At 41.9% G+C, this 12,774-nt stretch overlaps 2 protein-coding genes and 1 non-coding gene across 3 annotated transcripts; 1 reads left to right on the top strand and 2 right to left on the bottom strand.

Moving 5' to 3' along the window:
- The first annotated feature begins 292 nt into the window (after positions 1-292).
- On the top strand, positions 293-1,237 carry LOC101596461 (olfactory receptor 9Q2). The gene has a single exon (XM_004667715.2). The coding sequence runs from the start codon at positions 293-295 to the stop codon at positions 1,235-1,237; it is 945 nt and encodes a 314-aa protein (XP_004667772.2).
- Positions 1,238-7,979: 6,742 nt separating this feature from the next.
- Positions 7,980-8,086, bottom strand: LOC123458169. The gene has a single exon (XR_006635467.1). It is a non-coding gene; the product is annotated as a U6 spliceosomal RNA (small nuclear RNA).
- A 452-nt stretch (positions 8,087-8,538) lies between these two features.
- LOC101599696 (olfactory receptor 1S1-like) lies at positions 8,539-12,041 on the bottom strand. The gene is made up of 2 exons (XM_004667599.3): positions 11,083-12,041; positions 8,539-8,611 (listed from the first exon to the last, which is right to left on the bottom strand). Exons 1-2 carry the CDS (start codon positions 12,006-12,008, stop codon positions 8,539-8,541), a joined length of 999 nt encoding a protein of 332 aa, XP_004667656.2. The 5' UTR covers positions 12,009-12,041.
- Between the last annotated feature and the right edge of the window lie 733 nt (positions 12,042-12,774).

Genomic DNA, 12,774 nt, shown 5'->3' with positions numbered 1-12,774 from the left:
TAATGGGGGGGGGTGGAGGCTAGGCAGCTGTAAATGCAAGATCTGACTTGTAAGTCAGAGAATCACTTGCTCTCTATTCCAATGATAGTAGAAAATTCATAGCTCTTTATCTTATGTTAGAGTGACCACTATATTTGCCTATGGCTTCCTTAGATTGTAAAGTTTATTGAAGTTAAGTGACTACGTGTCAGACACACAATTTGGACTTTATCACTTGAAATGACTTGAACGTCTGTCCAGGGTTCCTCTCACCTCCATCTTCCTCGGTCTTCACAGGTGAACTGCTAGATGGATGGCTGGGAGGAATTACACCTTGGTGACTGAGTTCTTCCTCACTGCCTTCACTGAACATCCCGAGTGGGGGCTTCCTCTCTTTCTGTTATTTTTGAGTTTCTACCTTTCCACTCTGCTGGGGAACTCAGTCATGATGATCCTGATCCGCAAGAACCGCCAGCTCCACACCCCGATGTACTTCTTCCTCAGCCACCTTTCCTTCGTGGACATCTGCTACTCCTCTGTCATCGTCCCCCAGATGCTGGCTGTGCTGTGGGAACATGGTGCCACCATCTCCCATGCTCGCTGCGCTGCCCAGTTCTTTCTCTTCACCTTCTTTGCTTCCATTGACTGCTATCTCTTGGCAATCATGGCCTACGACCGCTATGTGGCCGTGTGCCAACCTTTGCTCTACGCCACCATCATGACGGAGAAGGCCCGCTCGGGCTTGGCAGCTGCGGCCTACGCGGCCGGGTTTTCCAGTGCCTCCGTTCGAACTGTCACAGCCTTCACGCTCTCCTTCTGCGGAAGCAATGAGATCAACTTCATTTTCTGTGACCTCCCTCCTCTGCTAAAACTCACTTGTGGAGACAGCTACACGCAGGAAGTGGTGATCATCGTCTTTGCCATTTTTGTCATGCCTGCTTGCATCTTGGTGATCTCAGTGTCCTACCTGTTCATCATCGCGGCCATCATGCGGATCCGTTCTGCTGGAGGCCGGGCCAAGACCTTCTCTACCTGCGCCTCCCACCTCACTGCTGTTGCTCTCTTCTTTGGCACCCTCATCTTCATGTACCTGAGGGATAACGCCGGCCAGTCTTCAGAGGGGGACCGTGTGGTGTCTGTGCTCTACACAGTTGTGACTCCCATGATGAACCCCCTTATCTATAGCCTGAGGAATAAGGAAGTAAAGGAGGCTTTCATGAAGTCCCTGAAGAGATTGAAAGTTTCTGAAAAGCCTTAGAAGGACCTTTGGAAAAGATGCTATCCCTTAGTTTGCTCATCTGTTTTAACTTTTCTCAAAGATTACTGGGTGGGAAGGCCTTCCTACATTTACACTCAAACTCCCCACTTCTGCTTTCTGACATAGTTTTTGGCATAATACTTGTCATCATATGAAAGATTCAATGCTTATTTGTTTGTTACTGTCTGATCCTGTCAACTAGAAAGTAGACAACATGGGACCAATTTTTAAATATTCTGTGCTTAGCAAAACATCTGGCACAGAAAGAACATTTGGTGCATAATTATTGAATGAATGAATCATTCCCAGGCTCCAACGTCCACCTTTAACTTCCAGCATCTTCAGTCCTAGTTTCTTAATTGTCAAATGGATTGACCAAATCAATGGGATTATATTTTTCAGGATCCAATGTGTGAGTGGGCAAGCACCATGGTTGCCTTATTTACTAGTCTTTGGTGGGTCCACTGCATTCCCCAGAGCAAGAAGTACGTGGTGGGTACCCAAAAATATTGGAAAAATATCACAAAGCTCCTCACAAATCCAGCTACTGTTTCTATTCAGAGGAATTTTTCCAAGCCCCATCATTAATGATTTTAAAACTTGCCTTCTTATTTTTCCGTGTTTTTGGAATGATATAGTAACATAACATCTCACATTTGTTTGGGATTATTACCAGCAGTCACAGGAAGTTTGCTAAAATAATTATCTTACCTAAAGCTATTGTTATGGGATGTTCTGTTGTGATTCTTGCTTTATAACTGGACAAGGCACTTAAGGCTTAGTGAAAGTAATTCTCCAAGCTAAGTAGTAGGATGGGGCTTCTCCTCAGCCAGAGGTAGAGCTCTTAATTGCCATTTCTTTTGTCTAGCTATGAGTTAATACTTCCTTCTCGAACCACTCCACCTGGAGTTTATTGTTAATGTACTTTTCTGTTTTCTTTTTATCCAATTTAGGAAAAAAGTAAAAGTCTAACCTGTGGAGGCAGAAGGAAGTCAACCATGCTCACTTTTTCTTTTAAAGAAAGAGAGAGAGAATTGGCTCACCAGAGCCTCAGCCACTGCAATCGAACTCCAGATGCTTGTGCCACCTAGTGGGCATGTGCAACTTTGTACTTGCCTCACCTTTGTGTGTCTGGCTTACATAGGATCTGGAGAGAGATGGAATATGGGTCCTTAGGCTGTGAGGGAAGCACCTTAACAGCTAAGCCATCTCTCCAGCACCATGCTACTTTTATAGTCCACAAATATTGCTATTTTGTAAGGTAATATGACTCTGTATGTGTGTGCCCATGTGGTTGTACATGAGAAAATGAGGTGTGTGGGTTAAACAAACAGCAGCTTTCAAACTCTAAGAACTTTTCCATCAAGGACATGTTGAAAGTATTTCATAAAAGACTTGAATGGGGCACATTGAGGAAATAAGTAAGGAAACATTGCACTGGTGGCCAAGAGATTGGAGTTCGTGAACCAGCTTTTGTTCCTATCTTTGCACAAATCACTTAAAAACTACTAAACCAAAATCACAGAGTGTATCCTTGTGGCCCTTCCCAAATGTTAACTGCCGTGCAAGTATTTTGTGATCACATCAGCATCTGGAGTGGGTACTAGAGCTGCTTTTGTTGTAGAAAATTTCAGAATTTGACCTTGATGTCTCCAGTTTGTAGTTGTTTGATCCATGGTTTCTAAGAAGCTGATAAATTCCAATCTATGTCTCCTTTGTGAAACAATCCTGATGCTTATATGCACTGAAGCACATAAAATTTAATCACAAGATAACATGGGGAAATGGAGAATGGGAAGGCACTTAGTAAGTTCTATCACTATTAATGTGCTATTGTAATGATCATCCAGACTCAAGGACAAAATGATCTGACCAGGGGCCACAGTGGGCCTCTTTAGTTCAGAGCTATCTTGGACAGCCCTTCTTGGCCCAGTTTAGCTTTGTTTGCAGTTATTTCCAGAATTAACTGGAAACTCATTAATAATTATTCAACTTATCTTTTAAGGTAATGCACGCTTGTTACATGCAAGCTGCTATGCTAAAAGCTTTACATGAATCATTTATTTGCATCTTCCAAACAACTATAATCAAAAGTAATTGTTATTGACCTCACTTAGCAAAAGAAAAAGAGCCCCCAAACAAGCAAATGTCCAGAAAGGTTCTTTGACTTGCTCAAGTTAAATAGCAGTAAGATGGCAGATGAGGAATTTCTGAAGTGAGGTCTTTCTTCCTCTCAAGTGTGTACTCATGGGATATCTGCTCTTTTACACTATCCTCCCTTTTTTTTTTTCCAATGGCTCATATTTTTATAAATTTCTTCAGTGGTATCTGGGCTTCAGTTGCAGTCCTGGTATCAGTGTTTGGTTGAAGTGGGTTGAGGTGGGTGCACTTTAAGCAGTGTTGTAAATGTGGAGTTCATGGAACTTACCTTGATTGTCTTGTAGAACAATGAGTAAGACCCAGGGGAATTTTCAGTTCCTTTGAGAGCAAAACTGGCTTTGAAGAACTATTGCCTTCCAAAGGCCTTCCACAATGTCTTTATGGTCAGAGCTTCCTTCATAAATAGCTAATTACTATGGTGTCACCTACATGGTATGTCACCTATATGGCCTTTCAGTCTTTTCAAATCTTAATTACTTAAAGAATTCAAAATTATTTTGCATGTACTAAACATTGTTATTTCTTACTAGCTTTTAAAAATATTGAATCACACACACACACACACACACACATAATGTGATATATGTATATATATGTGCATGTGTCCTTATTTTTATTCTAACCACCTATCAATTGTATCATATTACTTACAGGATGTCTGAAATATGTTCTGATTTTGTAAGACTTTAAAATGACTTTAGTAAGATTTAATTCACAAGAAATAAACTACAAATTTAAAATGTACAGTTTAAGTATTCTTTGTCTTTTTATGTGTGTGCATGATGTGTTTATTTGCATGTGAGTGAGTGTGGGCAGATCTATGCCATGTTACAATTGTAGAGGTCAGAGGACAACCACAGGGTATGTCTCCTCTTTCCACCTTCTTTTGATGCAGGCTGTCTTCTTGTGAGTTTCCAGATTCTCTTGGTTCTGTCTTCCCTTGCTGTAGTCATGATGGATCACAGATGTGTGTGTCACTTTGTGTCTTGTTTTATGTGGGCATTAGGGTGAGCCCCAGAATCTCCATATTGTTTCCAAAGTATAACTACTGTATTGTCTTCCCACCAAAAAATGTGTACCTTCTCTATATAATGAAAAACATTTATCTCTTTCTTGTTTCTTTCTTTTTTTTTTTTTTTGAGGGAGAGTCTCACTGTAATCCAGGCTGAACTAGAATTCACTGTGTAGTCTAAGGGTGGCCTTGAACTCATGGTTACCCTCCTACCTCAGCTTCCTGAGAGCTGGGATTAAAGGCATGTGCCACCATATCTGGCTTCTTTCCTGTTTCTTAAATAGCTGTCTTATCAGGAATGAAGTGATGGCTTTTGGTATTTTGTTTTTGAAAACATATTTTATTTACTTATAAAAGAGAGAGGGAGAAGAAGAGAGAGAGAAGGAAGGAGAATAAGTATGTGCCAGTGCCTCTAGCCACTGTAAATGAACTCCAGACACATGTGTCACTTTGTGCATCTGTCTTTACATAGGTACTGGGGAATCAAACCCAGGTCCTTAGGCTTTGCAGGTAAGTGCTTTAACCATTAAGAAATCTGTCCAGCCCCATTTTGATAGTTTTGATTTGCAACTCCCTGGAGAATACTAATGATAAACATCTTTTCATATATCATTTGTGAGTCTTCTTTGGAGAAATTTCTATTTAAATCTGTTGTTCATGTAAACTATTTAGTTGAAAAACAAAGACTATGCATATTTGTGGCATGCAATGTGATGACTTCCACCGAGTTGTCTTTGTACACTTGTCAGAAATCATTATTTCACCAGTGTGGCTCCATCTCTGGACTTAAATTTGGTCTTTTTTTTTTTTTTTGAGAGAATAAAGACTTGCTATTAATACTGTTTATTATGAAATTACTTAAGTATATACATATGTAAAACTCTATAATGTGTTTGTATTTATAGTACTTTTAGCTTTTAGGTAATAGTTATTGAGGTCATTAGTTGTACGCATTTACGGATTACACTATGACATTTCAGTACATGCTTGCCTCTTGCTTTGATCATGTTCACCACACTTCACCTTCTCTTACCCATCTCTTCTTTTGATCCTCTTCCCTAATAGTACCTCTTCTTTCAGATCTCTTTCTTTTCCTACTTTTTTCTTTTGCGTGTGCAAGCTCATGTGGGCCGCGGCACACTCCTGGAGATCAGAGAATAACCGCAGGTGTGTCCTCACCATCAACCATCCTTGATACAGGTTCACTCCTTGTGCACTACTGTATACACCAGGCGAGCTGGTCAGCAGGCTTCCAGGGATCCATCAGGTCATCTCTCCGTGGACACTGGTACAGCGTTACATGAACATGGGTTCTAAACTCACATACTCATGCTTGCACAGAACCCCTGTCTCACTTTTATTTCTATTCTTTTTGAGACAGGGTTTCACTATGTGGCCCATAGTGACCCTAAACTCACAACTGTCTCATTGGACCTCTCAAAACTTTTTTGTTCTTAAGTATTTGGATCCAGAGAGCTTTGTCATGCTCTCTTTCTAATTACTGTTCAGGTAGTTTTATGATTTAAATAGTTAAACTATTTAAGCACAACAAAGTTTGTTGATATGACCCACAAAATTAAACTGGATGGGTTCCTAACTACCTCCCCAGCTGTACTTACTTTGCTTCGCTTCTTCTGTCCTAATCCTACCCATTTCTTCTTGCTCCTTCTCTCTTAGTCTTACCATCTCTCCGCAATCACTCTCTCTTACTCTTACCCATCTCCCCTCAATCACTCTCTTGTACTTACCCATCTCCCCTCAATCACTCTCTCCTAGTCTTACCCCTCTCTCCTCAATCACTCTCTCCTAGTCTTACCTCTCTCCTCGGTCACTCTCTCCTAGTCTTACCCCTCTCTCCTCGGTCACTCTCTCCTAGTCTTACCCCTCTCTCCTCGGTCACTCTCTCCTAGTCTTACCCCTCTCTCCTCAATCACTCTCTCCTAGTCTTACCCCTCTCTCCTCAGTCACTCTCTCCTAGTCTTACCCCTCTCTCCTCAGTCACTCTCTCCTAGTCTTACCCCTCTCTCCTCAGTCACTCTCTCCTAGTCTTACCCCTCTCTCCTCGGTCACTCTCTCCTAGTCTTACCTCTCTCTCCTCAGTCACTCTCTCCTAGTCTTACCCCTCTCTCCTCAGTCAGTCTCTCCTAGTCTTACCATCTCTCCTCAGTCACTCTCTCCTAGTCTTACCCCTCTCTCCTCAGTCACTCTCTCCTAGTCTTACCTCTCTCTCCTCAATCACTCTCTCCTAGTCTTACCCCTCTCTCCTCGGTCACTCTCTCCTAGTCTTACCTCTCTCTCCTCAATCACTCTCTCCTAGTCTTACCCCTCTCTCCTCGGTCACTCTCTCCTAGTCTTACCTCTCTCTCCTCAATCACTCTCTCCTAGTCTTACCCCTCTCTCCTCAGTCACTCTCTCCTAGTCTTACCCCTCTCTCCTCAATCACTCTCTCCTAGTCTTACCCCTCTCTCCTCGGTCACTCTCTCCTAGTCTTACCTCTCTCTCCTCAATCACTCTCTCCTAGTCTTACCCCTCTCTCCTCGGTCACTCTCTCCTAGTCTTACCTCTCTCCTCAATCACTCTCTCCTAGTCTTACCCCTCTCTCCTCGGTCACTCTCTCCTAGTCTTACCCCTCTCTCCTCGGTCACTCTCTCCTAGTCTTACCCCTCTCTCCTCGGTCACTCTCTCCTAGTCTTACCCCTCTCTCCTCGGTCACTCTCTCCTAGTCTTACCCCTCTCTCCTCGGTCACTCTCTCCTAGTCTTACCCCTCTCTCCTCGGTCACTCTCTCCTAGTCTTACCCCTCTCGCCTCAATCACTCTCTCCTAGTCTTACCTCTCTCCTCGGTCACTCTCTCCTAGTCTTACCCCTTTCTCCTCGGTCACTCTCTCCTAGTCTTACCTCTCTCCTCAATCACTCCCTCCTAGTCTTACCCCTCTCTCCTCGGTCACTCTCTCCTAGTCTTACCCCTCTCTCCTCAATCACTCTCTCCTAGTCTTACCCCTCTCTCCTCAATCACTCTCTCCTAGTCTTACCCCTCTCTCCTCAGTCACTCTCTCCTAGTCTTACCCCTCTCTCCCCACTTACTCCGCTCTAGTCTCATCCATCTCTTCTTGCCCACTCTGCCTTATTCTTACCTACTTCCTACTTCAACATTCCAAACCTAAAACTTGTTTTCATATAAACATGTTTAAATACTCTGCTCCTTTTCCTTGCAATGTCTCCAGATTTTTTCTTTACTTCCTCATTTTATTCAGTTAAATGCTCCAAAACCGAAGAGAAGTATACCCTCACTCCTGAGCCTTCTTACCTAAAATATCCTAACACCCTGAATCTATCCCTATCACCTGCTTTTCCTTCTTCTACAGGTTTATTACCTCATATTATATTCATCACTTACATGTGTTCATTGCCTCATTCACTGTGAAATAAGAGCCAAGAAAACAGCATTACCTTATTTCCTTTTCACTGTTGTTAAGTACTCAAAATTTTTTTTTGTTCTGTGGTAAAACACATGAATATTGCTACCATTTTATATATTAGGTTTTACAGGTCATTTCTTTTGTTTTCTTTTTTAAATATGGAACACTTCACGAATTTGCGTGTCATCTTTGCGCAGGGGCCATGCTAATCTTCTCTATATCGTTCCAATTTTAGTATATGTGCTGCCGAAGCGAGAACTACAGATCATTTCTATAGAAATGTATTTGGTCTTTTCAAGCTCTCCTCTTACATTTATGTTAATCATAACTAGATGACCAAGGACCATCAACTGGCTTTTCTCAGGCATAGCTAATTCAAAAGACCAAGAACAGCATAAAGTTTAGTTGACTAAATTTTGCACATAATTTTTATGCTTCCTTAATTAAGGACAGTAATAGCTGATCAAATGTTGCCTTTACTAATTAACTCTTAGAAAATATGTAAAGAATTATATAAGATCATTTGCCTAGCTGCCCTTGCTACTTGCTGGTTCATGCTTCTATCCTGTTGCTGCTGCATGTCATGGACATTGGAACCCAGTTTCTTCAGCTTTACAATGTGAACTGAAGACCACTGGCTCTTCAGAAATTCTCTAGGCCTTCAGTGACAGACTGGGGCTTCTGAGGCGTATAGCTCCGTGGACAGAGTAGTTACCAGGCACTCGGACTCTCCATCTTGCAACCAGCCATTATTGGACTGCCAGAGTATATCCTGGAGGCCAATCTAAGAAATCCTCCTTATAATACTAAAAATAGTTTAAACTTGTATTTACTTTCTCTCTTTAGTTTGGGAGTGCACTGAGGTCAAGGATTTCAGGGACATATCCACAAATTGACAAATAGGAGGTTCTCAAAGGCTGTTTGTTGAAACAGACAAATTGGAGAATGATTTAGGGAAATGCAAACATCTGGGCACAAATGTGTGCTGCTGTTTCTTTAGTCAGTGGCATTGGATGTTACTCTATTTCTAATTCACTTTCTCAGGCAAACTCCCAAATTGCATGCAGCTACATTTCTGGCCAAATCAATCTTCTTTTTACTACTGCAGATGGAGCTACAGCTTTCTGTCAGTTATATTCTCATTTCTGGGACAAAATAGCTGACCAGAAGCAGCATAAGGAAGGAAAGGGTTTATTTTCTGCTTGCAGTTTTGAAGAGACATTTCACGTGACAGGAAACGCATGGCAGGAGCTGGAAGGTGGCCTCACACCTCATGCCAGCAGGGAGGAAGTAGCAGGAGAAGAGCAGGAAGTGGGGCTGGGCTGTAACACGTGCTCCAGCCCCCCAGTAACGCCCTTCCTTTAACAAGGACCCATTTCCTAGTTTCCACGACCTTCCTAAGCAGCGCCACCAACTGGAGATTAAGTATTCAGCCGCATGAGTCTATGGTTGACATTTTATATTCAAACCAAGCTTCCATCCTCCTGTAGAGTAATATAGGAAGAGAGTACAACCAGTATAGCCACATCTAAGGATAATCATGTGTATTTCTAAAACATAAGCACTTGATTCCTGGAGAGGCCGAGACAGCCCATCTAGGGTGGGATTTGGAAGATAGTAGTAAAATCTGGTTTGTTGCCTTAAGTCTCAGAGAAGCCTAAAAGCCCCCTTGTAATCAATCTCTCATTGATGATCAATCTATATTTTCTATATTTGCTGAGATGCAGTTGTACCAGAAAATGGGTGCTAGTCACACACGTGTGAGATGTGATATCTAAGGAAATCCTGAGCTGAGTGTCTCTGGCCTGAGGTGGTCCACAGACACTCAGCACTCTCTCTTGGCCATGCACATCCAAAGTGAGAATGACTAGGATGTTACAAAGACCCATCCACTTTACTCTCACCATGGGTACTGTGTAGCTGTCTTGTAACCTTTCTAAATTTTAATAAAATTGATCTACGGTGTATTGTTGTCATTCTGACCTCAAGATTACTGCAGCTGGTTAAGCAGTTGTAGAGTTTCAGGATTACAATTTTGAAAAGGTTGTCCCCTACCCCCAAATAATTCTGATTCATAGTCTTAGGGAAAAAATGGTCTAGACCAATAGCTTCATTTCATATAAGAGAAAATAGCCTCAAGAAGTAGGTTGATATGTTTAAATTTTTTATAACTACTTGAGGACAGAATCAGAATTTCATCCTGTAATACACATGCTGCTTTGGTTTTCCATAAAAGTAATTAAAGTCACCTAGAATCACTTTTCCCCAAATTTCTTCTGTACATGATGCATTCCATGACCCACTCTGTGACAAATCAGGTTCTGCATGACTGAACAAATTTAGTTTGGAGAAGTGGTGCATACACTATTACTCTTTTAGATTTACTGTAGCAAAGCCTCTGAGATGTTGTCCAGTAAATAATATCTTGCTTCATTTAACTCTGAATTGTCCCAAATTATTCGGAAGTAGGAATATACAATTATGCAACACAGAAGCTTAGTAATACAAACTTTAGGAAAAGCTGACCTAGATAATTGTGGGTTAAATAAAGGATTAATAATAATTGCCTTCAGCACCACAGTGCTGAGAAGTGACAGAGGAGTATTCAGAACTGAAATATTTCTATTGTGTTGTCCGAGGCTCAGTGTCCATTGAGGAAGAAGAGGCAGAAAGAGTGTAAGAGCTAAAGGAAGGGTTAGACTGCTTACAGTGATTTGTCCCAACAGAAATTGGCCTTGATATTCATGACTTCACAGTGCCTGGCAATAACTTCACAAGACCCTCATAAGAGGAGGAAAAATTGATGACATCAAAATAAAAAAGACACTATTGGAGAGAGGGAGGGGATATGATAGAGAGTGGATTTGTGAAGGGGCAGTGGGGGAGGGGAGGGAATTATCATGGTTTATGGAAGTTGTCAATAGAAAAGTTAAAAAATAACTGCGGCCAAAATACAAAAGCTAGACTGTAGACTCTGCTTGCACCTGTTATTGTCTAAGTCACACAAAAAAATCATACTATGTCTGAAGTAAAAGGATTTATGTTGTTCTAATTTACTGTGGGGACTAGCACTCTTGTTTCCCCAGGGCTGTGTAGAAAAGCATTAACTCCTCAGAGGTGGGATTATGAGGCAGTTATTAAAAAGTTTATCAAAAGTTAAACCATCACAACTGTGCTTCAGATTCTGGACTGAGACATTCATCTGGTTATGTAGATCAAAGGGAATCAGATGTTCATGGCATCAAAGGGAGGAACGGTTTTTTATTGATGAGCTTTCTCAGAGCACCTTTCATGTCCTTGTTCCTCAGGCTATAGATGAAGGGGTTCATCATGGGTGTCACAACAGTGAATAGTACTGCACCGATCTTGTCTGTGTCCTCAGGGTGAGTGGACGAAGGGAAAAAGTAAACCCCCACAATGGTCCCATAGAAGAGCAACACAACTGTCAGGTGCGAGCCACAGGTGGAGAAGGCTTTCCATTTTCCCTCTGTGGATGAAATCCTCAGAACTGCTCTGACAATGCTGACATAGGAGAAGAGGATGAGGGCAAAAGGGAAGGTGATGACTGATAAGCCCACAGCAAACTTTAAAACTTCATTGATCATTGCATTTGAGCAGGACAGTTTGAGCAGGGGAGCCAAGTCACAGAAGAAGTGCGGGATGGTGTTGTCGCCACAGAAGACCAGTTGATTGGCCATAAGAGTGTGTGTCAGAGCAACAATGTTGCTAAGGACCCATGGGATGATGGTGAGTGAGATGCAGAACTTGGGGTGCATGACAATTGTATAGTTCAGAGGGTGGCAGATAGCCACAAAGCGGTCATAGGCCATTACCCCCAAGAGAAAATTGTCAACAACAACAAACACAATGGAAAAGTACATTTGTATGAGGCAGCTCACATAGGAGATGGATTGACTCTTGGTCAGAATATTCACCAGCATTTTAGGAATTGAGGTAGAAGAGGATAAGATATCAGCAAAGGATAGATTGGCAAGGAATAGATACATGGGTGTGTGAAGGTGTGCGTCCAAGGCAATGGCCAGAATGATGAGCCCATTCCCAAACACAGTGACCAGGTACATACTCAGGAAGAGCCCAAAGAGGAGGTTCTGCTTCTCAGCCTGGGTGGAGAGGCCTAGGAGGATGAATTCAGAGACAGTGCTTTGGTTTCCTTGATGCATACTTCTGTTAGTCTGAGGAAAGGAACACAAACTTCATACTCTGAAAAGAAAACCCCAAATGGTACCATTCAGTTGCACATTTCTGACATGGCACTTACTTTATGTTGAGAAGTGAATGAAGTTCCTTCTTCTTTTTTAAGTAGAAGAGACACTTTATAGGGAATTGTCTTTGCAATGCATAGACTTAGAAAATGCCTTAGCAAGAAAACAGGGAGTGATAGTTTCTTGTAAATAAACATGCTTTAAACTCTAGTAGAATTATGACCATGAAACCTGAGAAGTGTACTCTGTAATATAAAGATAGTAGCCACCTCTGCATTCACTACTTACAATGAATGTTGTGGGTGTCAAGACACTCTCTCCATTCATCCTTTAAATCTAAGGAGACAGAGATTTGATGGATCATAAGTGAACAATCTGAAGAAGTAGAAACCAAGGTTTAAGAATCCTTATGTGAGACAACTATTGTGTGCATGCTACTTTCCACCAAAGTTAGCACAGGAGGACTCCAAAAAAACAGCATGTGGAGGGTGATTGAAAGAATGAGCAGCATGAACTACATTTTCAGCTTTGTTGGGTAACCAAAGAAACTTTAGGGGAAACACATGGTTAAAGATTTGGGTGACTTCGCACTTCTGAAGTTGGAAGGCTCACTGTGGCAGAAACATGGGAGAAAAAGTGAAGGGTGGTAGGGAAAGCCTATATCCTCACTCATGGGGGGCAAAATATGACTGCTTCAGGTGGTGGTTGTACTAAAGCCACTTTG

The sequence above is a fragment of the Jaculus jaculus genome, chromosome 1 (genome assembly GCF_020740685.1).
Source record: "Jaculus jaculus isolate mJacJac1 chromosome 1, mJacJac1.mat.Y.cur, whole genome shotgun sequence".
Lineage (NCBI taxonomy): Eukaryota > Metazoa > Chordata > Mammalia > Rodentia > Dipodidae > Jaculus > Jaculus jaculus.
This window is presented reverse-complemented; position numbering and strand designations above follow the sequence as displayed.

What these genes read in the sequence shown, in the direction of transcription:
- LOC101599696 (XM_004667599.3), bottom strand. Translation starts at nt 12,008, where the DNA reads ATGCATCAAGGAAACCAAAGCACTGTCTCTGAATTCATCCTCCTAGGC. An exon ending in AAGCTCATCAATAAAAAACC is followed by an intron (nt 8,612 to 11,082) that starts GTTCCTCCCTTT and finishes AGGATTTCTTAG; the next exon opens with ATTGGCCTCCAGGATATACT.
- LOC101596461 (XM_004667715.2), top strand. Translation starts at nt 293, where the DNA reads ATGGCTGGGAGGAATTACACCTTGGTGACTGAGTTCTTCCTCACTGCC.